At 33.0% G+C, this 16,750-nt stretch overlaps 1 protein-coding gene across 3 annotated transcripts in view; it reads right to left on the bottom strand.

The window, feature by feature from the left end:
* Csmd3 (CUB and Sushi multiple domains 3) overlaps window positions 1-16,750 on the bottom strand; it is a 929,488-nt gene that overhangs the window by 90,560 nt on the left and 822,178 nt on the right. For all 3 annotated transcript variants that reach the window (XM_013012565.1, XM_013012564.1, XM_013012566.1), the window contains 5 exons: window positions 14,000-14,116; window positions 12,303-12,512; window positions 9,260-9,448; window positions 8,286-8,463; window positions 7,288-7,433 (listed from right to left, as the gene is read on the bottom strand). In XM_013012565.1, the coding sequence (XP_012868019.1) occupies window positions 7,288-7,433; window positions 8,286-8,463; window positions 9,260-9,448; window positions 12,303-12,512; window positions 14,000-14,116 (840 nt within the window). The remainder of the gene's footprint in view (window positions 1-7,287; window positions 7,434-8,285; window positions 8,464-9,259; window positions 9,449-12,302; window positions 12,513-13,999; window positions 14,117-16,750) is intronic.

Raw genomic sequence — 16,750 nt, 5'->3', positions numbered from 1 at the left:
TGGCTTACTTCACTTAATATAATTTTTTCCAAGTTTTTCCATTTCCTAACAAATGGGGCAATGTCATTCTTTCTGATGGAGGCATAGAATTCCATTGTTTATATATACCACATTTTCTTGATCCGTTCATCTACTGAGGAGCATCTGGGTTGGTTCCATATCTTAGCTATGGTAAATAATGCTGTAATAAACATAGTTTTGCTGGTAGGTTTAGTGTGGTCTTGTTTGTAAACATTTGGGTAAATGCTCTAAAGTGGGATTGCTAGGTCATAGGGGAGCTCAATGTGAAGTCTTTTGAGGAACCTCCATACTGCCAGCATTATACTTAATGGTGAAAAACTAAAGCAATTTCCTCTTAACTCAGGAACAAGACAAGATGTCCACTCTCTCCACTTCTCTTCAATCTAGTATTAGAATGCCTAGCTACAGCAATAAGACAAATGCAAACATAAAGGGGATCCAAATAGGGAAAGATGAAATAAAACTCTTCCTCTTAGCAGATAACATGATCTTGTATTTAAAGAATCCCATAGACTCCACTCTCAAATTTCTCAAGCTGATTCAAAACTTTGGCAAAATAGCAGGGTATAAAATCAATGGCTTTTCTGTATGCCAACAATGAGAAAAGTGTGGCTGAAATTAGGATAGCTATTCCATTTGTAATAGCCCCACAAAAAATAAAGTACCTAGGAATTAACTTAACCAAAGAAATGAAGGAACTTTATGAAGAAAACTTTAAAAACTTGATAAATGATATCAAAACAGAACTTAGAAAATGGCAAAGACTCCCATACTCCTGGATTGGAAAGATCAACATCGTGAAAATTGTAATACTTCCCAAGGCTATCTACAAATTCAATGTGATACCTATCAAAATTGCAACCACATTCTTCAAGGAAATAGAAGAGGCAATCCAAAAATTCATATGGAAGTATAAAATACCCTGAATAGTGAAAACGCTCCTTAATGGAAAGAACGCTGCTGGAGGAATATCAATACCAAACTTCAAACTCTACTATAAAGCCATAGTAATCAAATATTTCAAACTCTACTATAAAGCCATAGTAATCAAATCAGCTAGGTACTGGCACAAGAACAGACCTCAGGCCAATGGAATAGAATTGAAAACCCAGAAATGAACCTACAGACCTATAGCCATCTAATCTTCGATAAGGGAGCTAAAAAAATAGAATGGAAGAAAACAGCCTCTTCAGTAAATGGTGCTGGCAAAATTGGTTAACTACTTGTAGAAAACTAAAGCTAGATACTTATATATCAGCCTGCACCAGAATCAATTCCAAATGGATCAAAGACTTCCAAGTCACAGCAGACACTCTGAAAACATTACAGGATGGAATAGGAGAAAACCTAGGTCTCCTTGGCACAGGCTGAAATTTTCTTAATAGAGACCTGGAAACACAACAAATCAAAGAAAGGTTGGATAAATGGGATCACATGAAGTTGCAGAGCTTTTGCATGGCATAGGACATAGCTAGCAAGATCAATAGAAAGCCCACGGATTGGGAGAAGATCTTCACTAGCCATACAATGGACAAGGGTTTCATATATAAAATATACTTGGAACTCAAAAAATTAAATCCCCCAACAACAAATCCTCAAAGAAACAACTGCCCAATAAATAAGTGGGCTAAAGACTTAAAGAGAAACTTCTCTGAAGAAGAAAGAAGGATGGCCAATAGACACATGAAAAAATGTTCAACATCCCTAGCCATAAAAGAAATGCAAATCAAGACAACATTAAGATACCACCTCACCCGAGTTAGAATGGCAAAAATCAAGAACTCTTGACAACAACAGATGCTGGAGGGGATGTGGACAGAAGGGAACCTTACTGCATTTTTGTGGGAGTGTAAATTTGTTCAACCACTTTGGAGAGTAGTATGGAGGTTCCTCAAAAGACTCCACATAGATCTCCCCTATCACCCAGCAATACCAATTTGGGGCATTTACCCAAATTAACACAAACAAAACCACACTAAAGCTACCAGCACAACTATTTTTATTTCCGCATTATTTACTATAGCTAAGATATGGAACCAACCCAAATGCCCCTCAGTAGAGGAATGGATCAAGAAAATGTGGTATATATACACAATGGAATTCTATGCCTCCATCCGAAAGAATGACATTGCCCCATTTTTTTGGAAATGAAAAGACCTGGAACAAATTATATTAAATGAAGTAAGCCAAGCCCAAAGAAACATAGGTCCCATGTTTTCCCTCATTAGCAATATCTAGTATATGTCTGAGGCAAGCAGAAAAGGTCAGATAAGGTGATGTTAGGGAAATGAACCTTAAGATATGTATTCAAATGTTTTTTTTTTATTTCATGCAATTGTTTCTAACACATTTATAAGATTATTTCTTTGTTGCTTTGTATGTCCCTCCCCCACAGTATAACCCCTACTTTCACTGAATTTGATGTCATTATATTTTGAGGAGGGGAAGGGGAAAAACAAGTCGTTTAAATCAGGATACAGGTGGACCAGTTGCACCAATGAGAAGTACAAGTTGTCATGTCAAAAACAAACTTTACAACTTTGGTGGGGGGAGACATGGGGGGGAGGAGGGGGGAGGATGGGAAGGAATGGGAAGGGGAAACAAAGGAGGAGGCTACAATGCTTGATAAGAAATGTACTCATTATCTTGTCCATGTAATTGTAACCCCTCTGTACATTATTTTTCACAATAAAAATAAATAAAAATTAAAAAGAAAATCTATGAAAAGATTAATTCACCATAACTTTAGGTATATCCAATTTGTTTACAATAAATGCTAAATATGAATTGTCTACCTAGATTAGTTACAGAATTCCAAATGATTTGAAAAACATTTTACCATTTTAAGAACTTCCTATCTACTAAATGTAAGCCTGGTACATGTATAATTATTAATTATAGAAAATATCATTATTCAATTATATTAATGCTAACTTGACATCTTGTTTATTTTTGTGAGTATGTATAGGCAAAACACATACCTAGTAATTCTAAAATGGGATTTTTAATAGTTGTTACTGGCTGTGCATAGTGGCACTCATATACATTCCCCGCTATGCAAGAGGTGGAGATTTGATTATCACAATTTAAAGTCAGCTACTACAAAAATATTAATTATATTCTATCATTTAATCAATTACTCAATAAACAAATAAAAAACAAGCCAGGCATAGGATTATATGATTGAACTCCTAACATATTTGTTAGGATTATATGCTTGGAAAAGTGGTTTCAGTCTCCTCCATTAAAAAGGAGGAAACATTATCTGAAAAACAAACTAAATAAAAAAAGGGCTGTGGCTCAATATTCAGTAGTGAATAAAACAAGAACAGAAGCAACTTCACAAAACCCTCATTTAAGTAACTTCAAAAATAACTGTTCCATTCTTCCCACCATAACATTAAAACATATTTCACCAATACCAAATAATAAAGAAGAAAAGAAGAAAAACTGAGCTTTGTAGTCAAAAACCACTCAGTATCATTCAACTAATAAGGCTCATGAAACAATACAGGACATTTTAGTTAGGTTCTCAAGAGTGCTGTTAAAAAGAGTGAAATCATAGAAAAGATGATGACAGTGGTATGTTAAAGTCTCCAACAATTAATGTCTTTGGATCTATGTGAGATTTGAGGGAAAGTAGTGTTTCTTGGATAAAAGTGGGTGCTCCGTTGTTTGGCGAATCAATATTTAGAATTGGAATATCCTTCTGAAGGAGAAATCCCTTAATTAGAAATGCAAATCAAAACAACATTGAGATACCACCTCACCCCAGTTAGAATGGCTGTAATCAAGAACTCTAATAACAACAGATGCTAGAAGGGATGTGGACAGAAGGGAACCTTACTTCATTGTTGGTGGGAGTGTAAATAAATTTGTTCAACCACTTTGGAAAGTAGTATGGAGGTTCCTCAAAAGACTCTGCATAGAGATCCCCTATGACCCAGCAATCCCAGGAATTCAGGCATTTACCCGAATGATCACAAACAAGGCCATTCTAAAGCTACCAGCACAGCTATGTTTACTGCAGCATTATTTACTATAGCTAAGATCTGGAACCAACACAGATGCCCCTCAGTAGATGAATGGATGAAGAAAATTATACACACACACACACACACACACACAAACACACACACACACACACATACACACACACAAAATGGAATTCTATGCGTCCATTAGAAAGAATGACATTGCCCCATTTGTTAGGAAATGGAAAGACTTGGAAAAAATTATATTAAGTGAAGTAAGCCAGGCCCTTATTTGCAGCAACTAGTATATGTCTGAGACAAGCAGAAATGGTCAGATAAGTTGGTGTTAAGTGAAATGAACCCCAAGTTAAGGACTCAAATGTTTTTTTTTCTTTCTTGTGATTGTTTCTAACATATTTATAAGATATTTCTTTGTTGCTTTGTATGTCCCTCTCTGTTTTCACTGTATTTGATGTTGGTATAATTTGTGGAGGGGCAGGAAAAAAACAAATCGTTTAAATATGGATACAGGTGGACCAATTGCAACAATGAGATATACAAGTCATTATGTGGGAAATGAACTTTACAACTTTGGCGTGGGGAGTGTGAAGGGTAGATGGGAAGGGATAGTAAGGGGAAACGAAGTAGGAGGCAACAATGCTTGATAAGAAATGTACGCATTACCTTGCTCATGTAATTGTAATCCCTCTGTATGGTATTTTCACAATAAAAAATAAATAAAAAAAAGATGATGACAAGCATTTTAATTTTGAATCATCAAGGCCTGGAGAAGATAGGACCTAGGAGGAGATTCAAAGCTCTGAAGATGATTTAGTAGCCAAAAACAGACCTGGTGGAAGACATAAGATTTAAGAACCGAATTCACAGTAATAGCAGTCAAGGGACTAGAAAGAAGTTAATGAACTCATAAGTAAGGTAGGTTTCTTCATGATTCATTGTAGGTAATCTTGGAAGGGTGAATCAGGAGAAAGTAATGTTTTAGGAGAATTGTCCTGTTAGAGCAGGAAGAACATATGGGGAAATTTTATCATAATTTGGGGTAATTTTTGACTATAGCTCAAAATTTCAAGCTTATTTGAAGGACTGCATAAAATTTTCAAAGATGTTGAATCAGCAGAGATGTTGATTAGTTTATAATAAGACTGTAACATGAGCCTTCATAATGTGATATATCATATATGTATCCTATAGATATATAGATATATGATTTTAGAAAAATCTAAACTTGAAAGTAAGGTGTGATAAGAAAATATATTTACAAATTATTTTGTTAGGCACTTTGTGAATTGTCCATTGTGTGTGCCATCATAATATTAATAATGATAGTTGCATTGTGAGTTGAGCCATTCAAAATTGCAAATCTTCAACACTTTTTGACCAAGAATTTGATGTGCCTCAATCTAATAACTGGCAGTTGAGGAAACAGATTTTATACATGTAATAATATTTCATTTCATCCTCTCAGCAAGCCTACTATATTGTTTTTATACTTGAGGAAAAAGGCTATAAGCTAACTTGTCAAGTTGATCTGGAAAATGAACTACTAGAAAACTTTTGGTTATCTTTACTCCTAAAATGTTCTATTTGTATCACACATGATTCAAAACCCAACTGCAAAAGTCAAGCAAAATATTTATAAATGATAACAGACATGAAAAAATTCATCTGTTTCTATAAAAACCACCCTCATTTTGTGAGTGTATACAGATGTATATATAATCTGTCAAATATAAATATATATATATATATATTTCTGCATAAACATACACTGTAAGTACTCATATACAAGTTACATCTTTTCATTTAATAATATTTTCCTCTTGAAGGGCTCCAAATTTTTAGAATGTTTCACACTCTACAGTATTATCTTATAAATAATTGTTAGATTTTAAAGTAATATTTAATGAATATTTCCCTGTTGTATTTCTTCAGGAAAGACCAATTTTTAAGTGAAAATTGTGCAGAGAAAATATACTCCTTGACACTGATGATTATGGTTGTCAAGTTATGGTTGCCTAGCTAAGGAATGATGCTATATTTTCAGATGTAGGAACTATCTACATATTGTCAGCTTCAATAATCTAATTCTGTAGACGAGGCATATGAGTTACTGAAGACATAAACAGCCAAATAGGGATGTCTATCAGAACACCCCACTTTTTAATTGCTTTGCTGAAGTGGACCTGCAGTAACAATGACAGGAGCTGTAGGTCACTCTGGGACACTAATTAGCATGAAACTGTCTGGTAAATGTTCAGATTAGGAACTCAAGTATTGTATAGTTAATTCTCCACTGCTATAGCTAATGTGTTTTAAATGTCTTTGAACACAATTATATTTGACATATTTTCCATGGAATAATAAGCCCATGTATCAAATATTTCATTACTCTAAGTAGATAAAATGTTAAGTTGTATATTAATATAATGGACAATGTACTGTCCATGGAAAATTTTTACATGTGTTTTAGAATCTAGATTGTTTGGCTGTAAAACATTTGGAATTAATATGAGCAGATTTTTATGAGGCAGTATGTATCTTTATGATATGGGTCATAGAAGAAAAAAGGTGTGATTATTGTAAAAAAAAACTTCCTTTTCTAAAATGGAGATACACTCAATTTGATGCAAAGAAGTAGAAAGGAACACCTCTGTGAAACTCTCTGAATGTCCTCTTAACACTAAGTATGAAAGTAGAACAGTAAAACAATGTTTAAAAGAAATAAAATTGAGACTCCATAAATTATTTCACAGTATTAAAAACTCTGAACTTAATGATCTGGAATAGGCACTTAAACATGTGAATCTGTAGAAGACATAGTTTCAAAACAAGAATTATAAAGGAATGAGTAATGTGACCCATAGCATAACAATATTGGATGCTAATTTTAGAAAGATTCACAGCAGGTTGGAGATATTAAAATTTTGTATGGAAAAAATCTATTGATGTCTTCAAATTACATGCGGGAAAATATGAACAGCTGGTTCTCTTTTATTGGTTTCCATGAAAAAAAATAATGGTTATTTTCCACTGGGTAATTACTGCCTGATTTATTTGCTGTATCCATTTGCTCACATTTTAATGTCCCTTTACACTTTAAAGAGGCCATCCTTGGCAAGGAAATGTATTTGAAATGCTAATGTTACAGTGGTGACCAATGTGTCTAATTTTAATACCCTTTCAATTATTGGTTAAAATACATTGCATTCATTTTTTTCAGTATTCATTTCAGTAGTATCAAATTAAAGAGAATCACTTAGATAATACCAACCATGATAACTTAGCACAAAAAAACCACTTGTTGTGAAGTCACTGTGGAATTTGATTAGAATCTGATTTGACGTGCTGTATACTGACTCCAAGGCAGTGTTGCCACTGAACTGACCGATCTGGGGTGAGTTTTGGTCAGGCCCATCCCTGTTGGACAGAGGGGAGAGAAGGAGAGAAAATGCTTAGTTTCTTGAAAAGTTTGGACCATCATGTATAATGAAGGTATTGTATGTAATTACATTATGTGTTCATATTAGCTAGATGGAGTAATTAATGGGTGACAACACCTATTGATATTCTTTATGTCTACATAAGTAGTTACAGGTGTAAATATTAAAATATAAAAAATGGATCATACTTTCATCTGAATAAAATGTACCAACATTTGTTGAAATTGAGAAATCATCTTTTCTTTTCTTTAGCCAATTCTCAGCTTATATTGAATGTTACAGATTTTTCCCCTTATTCTTTTCAATGACGATCTTGTGAATTGTAGCTAGTACCGTTTGAATTCTTGGAACTCATGAACTCATACAGTAGGTCTTTGACCACCTGTCAATGTTTAATTTCTATTTTTGTTCACATTTTTAAACAGAGATCCACTAATCATGAGGACAATATTCTATTTTTGATAAATAGGAAATGATTTATATTAAATAATTCTGGTCCAAATATAGACACTGAAAACATTTTTGTCTACTAATTTACACTTTAAAATTACCCTACTAACTGCACATTTTGACATTAGATTTAGTAATATCTTTAATCTTTTCCTCATTTACACTTCTCTTCTATATTATTGAGATACCTTACTGTATAAATAAGTAAACATCTATTTCTCTTGTTTGTCTCATTTTTCAAAACACTATTGTCAGCCATAGTTGCATCAATTCAAATATCAGATGGCAATTTGTAACAGAAAATTGTGATATATTTTCATTCCTTTCTTTGTTCACTCATATATAGTTGTATCAATCAAAAACAATGGTCTTGGCTTACCATACAGTAATAAAATCATAAATTGGTTCTGTTTGAAGGACAGTAAAATTGATGTAGATTCCATTCCCAGGAGGAACTCTGACAAGCCAAAAACAATCTTGAAAATTTGGATATTCATCAGGATACCCTGGAGAATAAATAGTGCCATTCATTGCAGTAATATTCCCTCCACAAAGAGCTGTAGAGAAAGACACACACAAAAAAATGTTAAAAAATGATAATCTGACAACTGAGGGAAAAGTATACTCCTTAATCAATGTAGAATATATCTAGGTTATATATATTATTATATATAATAATATATTATATATTAGCTCAGTTCATTGCATGAAATTGGTGAACTACGAGCAAGATCAGTGAACTACATGTTTTTCCTTTAAAAAATATTGTATAACAATATAAACACTAGATTAAGGTATCTCCTCTGCTCCATTCCCCCCACTTCAGAGCATGGGTGCTGTTTTGCTCTAGCACTTGAGCCACAGGGCCCCTTCTGGCTTTTTTGATGGTTAAATAGAAATAAGAGTCTCAAAGAGTTTCCTACCCTGGGCTGGCTTTGAACTATTATCCTCAAGTCTCAGCGTCCTGACTAACTATGCTTATAGAGAGGAGCCACTGCTGCCCAGTAAAAGCTATTTTACTTATTATATTATTCTAAGATAAAAAAACTCAATTTCAGTATCAAGATATTTATTAATAATCACACACACACACACACATATATATTATCCAGACAGAAAAGCAGCTCTAAACTATTGAAACTATTTAAACTTCCCATTGGGGAAGTTTAAAATGAGTGTCAATGAAAAAATTAGTTATTTCTTAAAACTCTTTATACTTAATGAAATATAATTTTTCTACTGAGAAACCAAATATTATAAAGTCATTGGAAGAAAAAGACAGGGAAAATTAACAAGCAAATTACTAAAGTGGAATGATAACACCTAGGACTCAAATTCACTTTAGAAGCATACCTTCACACCTTGGGAGTGGATGATTCCAATTACGACTGACTCCATGAAGGCATGTGAGGGCAGAGTTTCCCATGAGTGTGTATCCTGGGAAACATTCAAAGGAAATAGTTTGACCCACCGTAAAGTCATTGCCAATTACAAAACCATTTCGAAATGGGCGTGGATCAGGACAGCTTTGCAACTGATAAGCTGGAAAAGAAAAAGAAAAATCAAAGATATATTTTATGAATTTCATAGACTACATTTGGATATGATTGGCAGTTTAGAAATAGGTATGGTTCTGCTTCTAGTGCATTATTCATGGTAAGTCAGCTTTATGATAACTGCTATCAATGACAGTGTGATAGGAATGTCTTCTCAAGTCCACAATTTTCATATGTAAAATGCTAGTACCAGTCATTTAAAAAATATATCATTTGGCTCATTTGTTATGCAATCTTTCCCAATTTTAAACATAAATAGAAATGTAAACTCATCTGTGGCCATAATTTTAACCAAATATATTCTGATTGTTTCAAAGAGAATTCAGTGCTAGGTTAAGTTGTGAAGCAAGCACTCTACCACTGGGCCATCTTTCCAGCACCTTGGTTAGGTTATATGTACATAAAAGCCTTCCAAAAAGTATATGTATAAGGCTAATTGTGAGGTTTCTCAATATATAAAAGTAATTTTCCTCCACATGGAACAAGCCACATCTCTGTATTGAATGTTCACAGAATAGTGGCTTAATAAAATTTTAGGCACATTCCCTCTAATCAAAAATAAGTTTGATTCTGATATTTTTGTGTATTGTTGATTCTGAACTCTAACTTCCTATTTTTCCATATTATTCTGTTCTACTTGTGTTATCGCTAAAACTCTAAATCCAGCTCATTTTTCATGTAGAAAGAACTTACTTAATATTAGTGAATTAATTTTGATTTTATGAACTGGCAACAAATTTGTGCCCTGTAAATATGTGCAACTATTGAAGTTCCATAGTATTTTCTAATTAATAAATTTAAGCAACAATAAACTATTTAAAATTCTACATTCTTCAAATAAAAAAATACATTTGAAATTGAACAAGTTACCTTGTTGCTTCTTGAAATATATTTCAATTTTTTTCAACCAGGTTATTTGGGGTTTTGTGTTAGTTGGTTGGCTGATTGTTTGGCTTTTTGTTGTTGGTATTGGACTTAGTATCTCATGTTTGCTATCAGACCTTTGTGTATTAATTAATTTTTAGGCAAGGTCTCATAATCTTCCCCTGTCTGCCTTGACTGGCTATTCTATTTTAACTTCCTGTGTAAGAATAGCAGGCACATGACACCAGGCCCACCTTATTTGTTGGAATGGAATTTTGCTAACTGTTTTTCCTTTTCTTTTTCTTTCTTTCTTTTTTTTTTGCCTCAGCTGACTTTGAGCTGTGATCATCTAACCCTTGATTGCTTCTTCTGAGCCAATCCCCCTCCTCCACCCACAACAACAGATGTCATAGGAACAAATTATTTTAAAATATTAAGTGGTTATATTCTTAATCTGCCTCAGAGTATTTTAAATATACATTGTCAATCTCAAGTTTTCACTAGCATTATGCAAGTGTATATCATTTAATCAGGAAGTAATATACATTGCTCCAATATAGTTAATTTTCATGTCAAAGGTACTCTGAAGGCAGAACGTATCTATAAATGTGTCATCTTGTGATAATTTATATGATGTTCTGTTTCTATTTTTCATGGTTTAATAAGAAAGTGTAAGAAAATATATTAAATATAGTTCTAACATAATATTATATACTCTATTGGATTTAAGTTTTGTAATATTTCTAGTAATAACACTAATTTCACAACCAAATTTTCATTATAAGGGTAGGCTTAATTTTTAAACTATGGTTTTGTAGGGTTTTTTTGTTTTGATTTATTTTTTCAGTACTTGAGCAAAGCTCATTGTAGGCAAGTTCTCTAGCAATGAATTATACCATCAACCTAGAAAATTCTTATATCCCAAATACAAATAAATCAAAAATTAATATTGATTGAGTAAACCAATATAAATTAATTTTTAAATAGCAATAAATAGTATCCATATAAAGCAATTCTTAAATATTATTCAGAGGGGAAATCTAGTCATAATTGCAATGTATTATAACTTGTATCAAAATTATTAAAATGTCAGCAGCAATAACAAATTTTTTGTATATTTTCTCCTTATGTCAATACAGCGGATTGTTTATCAAGGACACATCAGCTGAAAATGTTCAGGAAATAAAGTTTACATCCTGGATTCATAAAATTCATGTGAAAATACTCTCTTGAAAGACAGAGGAAAATGAGGAAAAAAATAAAGTTAAGTTTTAAGCTGAATAGGAAAAATATACTACCATTTACATTTAGTATAGACCACAAATGTGGTTCTGAGACTTCTAACAGTAAAAATAATGAAACAAACAAAAACAATACTGTGTAAATGAGGAAAGGAACAAAAGTTATGGGCTGTGTGAGATTACACAGAGAACATTAGCCAACATTTGAGCCAAATTCTACTCCACATTAAGCCCTGTTCTCAAATGGGATAATAATTTTGATTAAGTTTATGCAGCAGCTTTAAGCAATACTTTCAATGCAATATGATAAAGCATTTTATACTGTTATGGAAATAGAAGAAAATCAAGGAATGTCATATTACATGATTACTAACAAAAGAAAATAATTTTGCAAACAATCAATATGCATGCCATAAAATGATATTTTAAGATACTAAATTTGATATAAAAAGTAAAACATCGGTACCCAGTTTGCCCAAATGTCTTGTCTTGCTTAATTTGTGTGTTGTCTAATTTAAAGCTGTTTGACTAGAATTTCGTAGGATCTCAGGAAATATCCACCCCATGTACAGTTGCCTGGGAGGAGTACTGTTCCAAAAGAAATTTAAATTGAAGCTTGGCTTGGTTTATGTTATTTTCTTTTGTAAGACAATATATAAACTACTTGTATTTACTTAAGAATTTTAATAGCAGAGAATGGCTCAATAACCCTTCACTTTCTATCATTCCTCTAACCTTGATAGATAATGTGGAACCCTTGCTTGTTCTGTGAGTAGTCACTGTGAAAATACAAACTGGTTTCATGGGTTGTGCTGAACAAAGAAGATGGGATTTGAGGACCACTTAGCCGGCCGATAACAGTACTAGTTTCTGAGGATCCACTTCGTACTTCTAAGTAATCATGTATGGTTTCTGTAGAAAAATTTACAAACTGGAGGTGTACGCCTAAGGAAGAAAAGAACAGCAAATATAAAGTTAATTTAAGTTTTACCAACACTCAACACACAAAGAGAGGTACATTAGACACTTTTTTTTCCTGCAGGTGAGGAGGCAGTCTTGTTATCTGGTTAAGGGTTTTACTAAGTTCCTTTAACAAGATTCTATTCATTCTAGGACTCAGAGACTTAATAAACAAGTCTACCCTCAGTCTAGCACTACTTTATGAGCATGTAAAGACTGACAAGATTATTTTAAGTGCATATAAAGGTTTCAAATTTTTTAATATTAGACTCATGATTTGACAAAATTATTCAATAATTTTGGTTTAACAAACTAATTGTTATACAATGTAATATAATCCATCCCAAACCCTAGAAAATGTATTGTAATTAGAATGTTTTTTACCTATATATGTACTTAATTCTATCAGAAAAATTTTGAACTATGTACAAATATAAAATTGAATTTTACAAGGAAAATGAGATGAATTGCCAGAAAACCAATAATCTACATACTATTTGCTTATGGGTAACAAGACAATTGCAGAAACAATTATGTATGAAATTCATGTTCTAGTTATATAGTCTACATATATCTAAATCATACTGCTTCTAAATTTTGCTCTCAAGACTTACACCAATTTCACACTGGAAGATATGGAAAGGGCGTGAAATCAGTATATCGAAGAGATGTTGATACCTGTATGCTTACTGCAGGAACATCATCCTCAACTAGCAAGATATGGCATTAACCTATGTTAATAATGGATGGTACCTAAGGAAATCATTCCATTCATACCCACACATGCAAACACACACACAAACAATAAACATAATACAATATAATGTGGCCAACAAATTTGCACCTAGATTATATGTTAAGTGAAATGAGCTAGACATGGAGAGACAAATACACATGATACCAATTCCTAGTGGAATCTATAAAAGATAAACTCAGAGAAGCAGAGAGCAGACCGTGCAAAGGATTAGAAAAGAAGGCTGGGTTATGTAGGCATACACATTGCAGTTACATTGCAGGGCATAATAAGTTCAAGAGGTGTGCTGTTCAAATAATGAACATAATGCATATGGATATATCGTATTTCCAATTAACAATTTACTAACAAAATAGATTCCAAATGCATCCGCTACAAAAAAGTCTTAATGAGACACATAATTATTAGATTAATGGAGTTATGCCACCATGTATATGTATTTCCAAAATCATGTCATACATGATAAATATATTCAATTTTGTGTCCGTTTAAAATAATTAATGGACAAAAATAAAAGAAGATGCCCACATTCTTTCAGTTATCCAAATGCTCTGGGTGTAATGTATTCATCTCAACAATTATTCGGATTTCATTCTTCCATTTACATAATTGTATGTGCTCTCAAACTAAGCTGATATTAGTGAATACTTTTTATATTTCTTCTTAAGGGTGAATTAGTGACAATTGAAAGCTTTTCCCGTGCTTAAAGTGCACATACCGAAACCTATAGGCAGTTTTATGGTCCATGTGCAATCCAGGCTGCTGGGGTAGTTTCCAGGAAAGCCGGGGCTGAGGATCACACCGCTGAAATCGGACATGGAACCGCCACACTGAGCTGCAAAAGAGTAAAAGTCCCCACATAAGCCAGAGGAGAACACCTCACAGTATTAAAACCACATTGAAATCATTTTACGTTTCCATCAAGTGAGTGAAAACGGTATGACAGGATTTGAAGATCGTCGATTCATTCACAGCAAAATCAAATATAATCAGTTGGCATGGCATTTTTAAAACTGCATAAAAGACAACACACTTCCTTATTCAGAAATAAGTGCAAACCGAGTCAATCATTTCACAGCAAGTAACAGCTCATGTGCAATGAATGCAATCAAATGATGAGAACATGCCCCTTTACTCAGCTAGAAGTATATATCTACTTCTTATGTACTCTAATAATGTTTTGAATCTTCCAAATATGATATAATTTAGACTAATCCCTAGCTAACCCTTTCAGCTCTGACAGAAGACTGTACACCAGGGGCTCGTTTTTGTCATCTTCCTTCCTTTTTATGTTTTTGTATGAAAGCTCACTAAAGAATTTTAAGAAAAAAAGAGTTAATTTTCATTGATATTTGTGAAAGATGAATATATCCTTTATGAGATATGATCTTACTGTATTTTGCAAAGAAAAAAAAGCATAAACAAGTAATGGGATAGACATATATTTAAAATTTTTGGCAGAACTTATAAATGGTTTCTTAATCATAGATAAGTTAGATAAACATTCTAAGAATAGAAAGTTAGATGTACCATAAAAATAAGCTTTAATACATATGAAAGAATCTTCCAGATTCAATATAAATGCACATGTGTTCATCATTAAACAGGAATCAAGTTCAGGAGTTATACATAATGCTTATTTTCAACTTCAGTTACTTAACTATTATTAAAGATAGCAACAGACTGACATTCATACTCTGTTATATCTCATAGAGTCAAATTCAACAAACTGTTTTATAGTTCAGGCAAAACTCAGACATCAGTTTGACAGCTCTAACTTAATGTATGAATGGAATAGAGTATTTTTTGACTTCTCAAGTGGAAGATACACACAAACACACACACATATGCATTTTGAATCAATATTATATAAACCTTTCTTTTGACCTCTGTCAACAGGCTCTAAATGTACACTTGAATATTTTCCTATTCTATGAAATCTTAGTTCATCAGAAGCAAAATTTGATATTACATACCATAAAGACACTCCACTCCACTTTTCTAAATTGTTCACTTATATTACAAAATGTGATAATGAGTTGTAGAAAAGAAATGCTTTAACCAAAACTACTTTTGAAGTTCAACGACACTTGTAGCTTGTTTTGAGTTATACTGAACTGACAGTAAGAAATCAACTGCTTTCTTGTCTTTAAAATTTACTCTAACTTGGAGCTGCTCATTTTCCCTTTATTCTGCTGTCACCATCTCTTTAGATGTGGTCTGCAAACATTGCTTTTCATTCAAGACAAACCACGCTGAAATCCCAAAATGCAAGAAGGAAAAGGGAAAGAGAATTAATGGTAAGCAGATAAAGCAGAAGGTAGAAAAGGAATGATGAATCACAACAAATAGTTTTTAAAAAAGACACAAGACACCACACACACACACACACACACACACACACACACACACACACACACACAAAGCTTCATCTGGCTATATTGGCTCTTACCTCATTTTTCTTTGCTTCTTGTCTGCAAAATTTCACAAGCTTTCATATCTTGTATTGAAACTCTGTATCTTACTAGTACTTCTAAGTACATTCCTTAGGGCCCATTAAATTTCACCAATATACTTTAATTTTCTAACAAAAAATCATTCCGATTTTCCCATTCTTGTTTGTCTCTATTATCTAAAATTTGTCATGAAATTTTCTTCCTCTCATGACAATATACAGCCGATTGCTTATTTTCCAGTTCACAAGTCTGTAACCTTGATACCATGACTCAAGTTTCACAAACAATTCTCCAAACCACCTCCTGACTGTAGTGTCTGCTTTCAATATGAGCATGGCTTTACCTAAAATACTTAAATTTTATACCAACTGTAGTAGATAAGTAGATGCTTATTGTTCAAATATGATTCTCAAAATCTGCCATCCACAGGTAATCTTATCTCTACATTCTTTATTCTTAGCACAAATATGTATTTATATGCATGTATAACAAAAATAAGACTACACTATGAATTGTTTTAAGCTTTCTGATTTTTGTATTACAAACTTCATCATTGTCATTATATATTTATTATATTTCCGTTTTCAATTTCCTTTTTCAAATGTATTTCTGTTAATTTTGAACCCTTAAGAGCTTATATTTCCTGACAACTATAGCTCTTGAAGCCTAACATACTCCATGTTCAGTAATAAACACTTTAAACAAATTCTATTCTTCAATTATCACAATAAGTCTGTAAGGCAGACATCCCATTTAATAAGAAAACAAACAGAAATGAAAAAGTAATTCATGATATACTTTTTTGGGGGGTCTTGGGGCTTCAATTCTGGGCCTGGGCACTGTCCCTCAGCTTTTCAGCTCAAGGCTAGCACACTACCACTTGAACCACAGAGACACTTCTGGTTTTCTGGTGGCTAAATAGAGTTGAGTCTCACGGACTTTCCTGTGTGGGCTGGCTTTGAACCATGATCCTCAGATCTCAGCCTCCTGAGTAGCTAGGATTACAGGCATGA

Source organism: Dipodomys ordii, unplaced genomic scaffold, assembly GCF_000151885.1.
Source record: "Dipodomys ordii isolate 6190 unplaced genomic scaffold, Dord_2.0 Scaffold17, whole genome shotgun sequence".
Classification (NCBI taxonomy): Eukaryota; Metazoa; Chordata; class Mammalia; order Rodentia; family Heteromyidae; genus Dipodomys; species Dipodomys ordii.
This window is presented reverse-complemented; position numbering and strand designations above follow the sequence as displayed.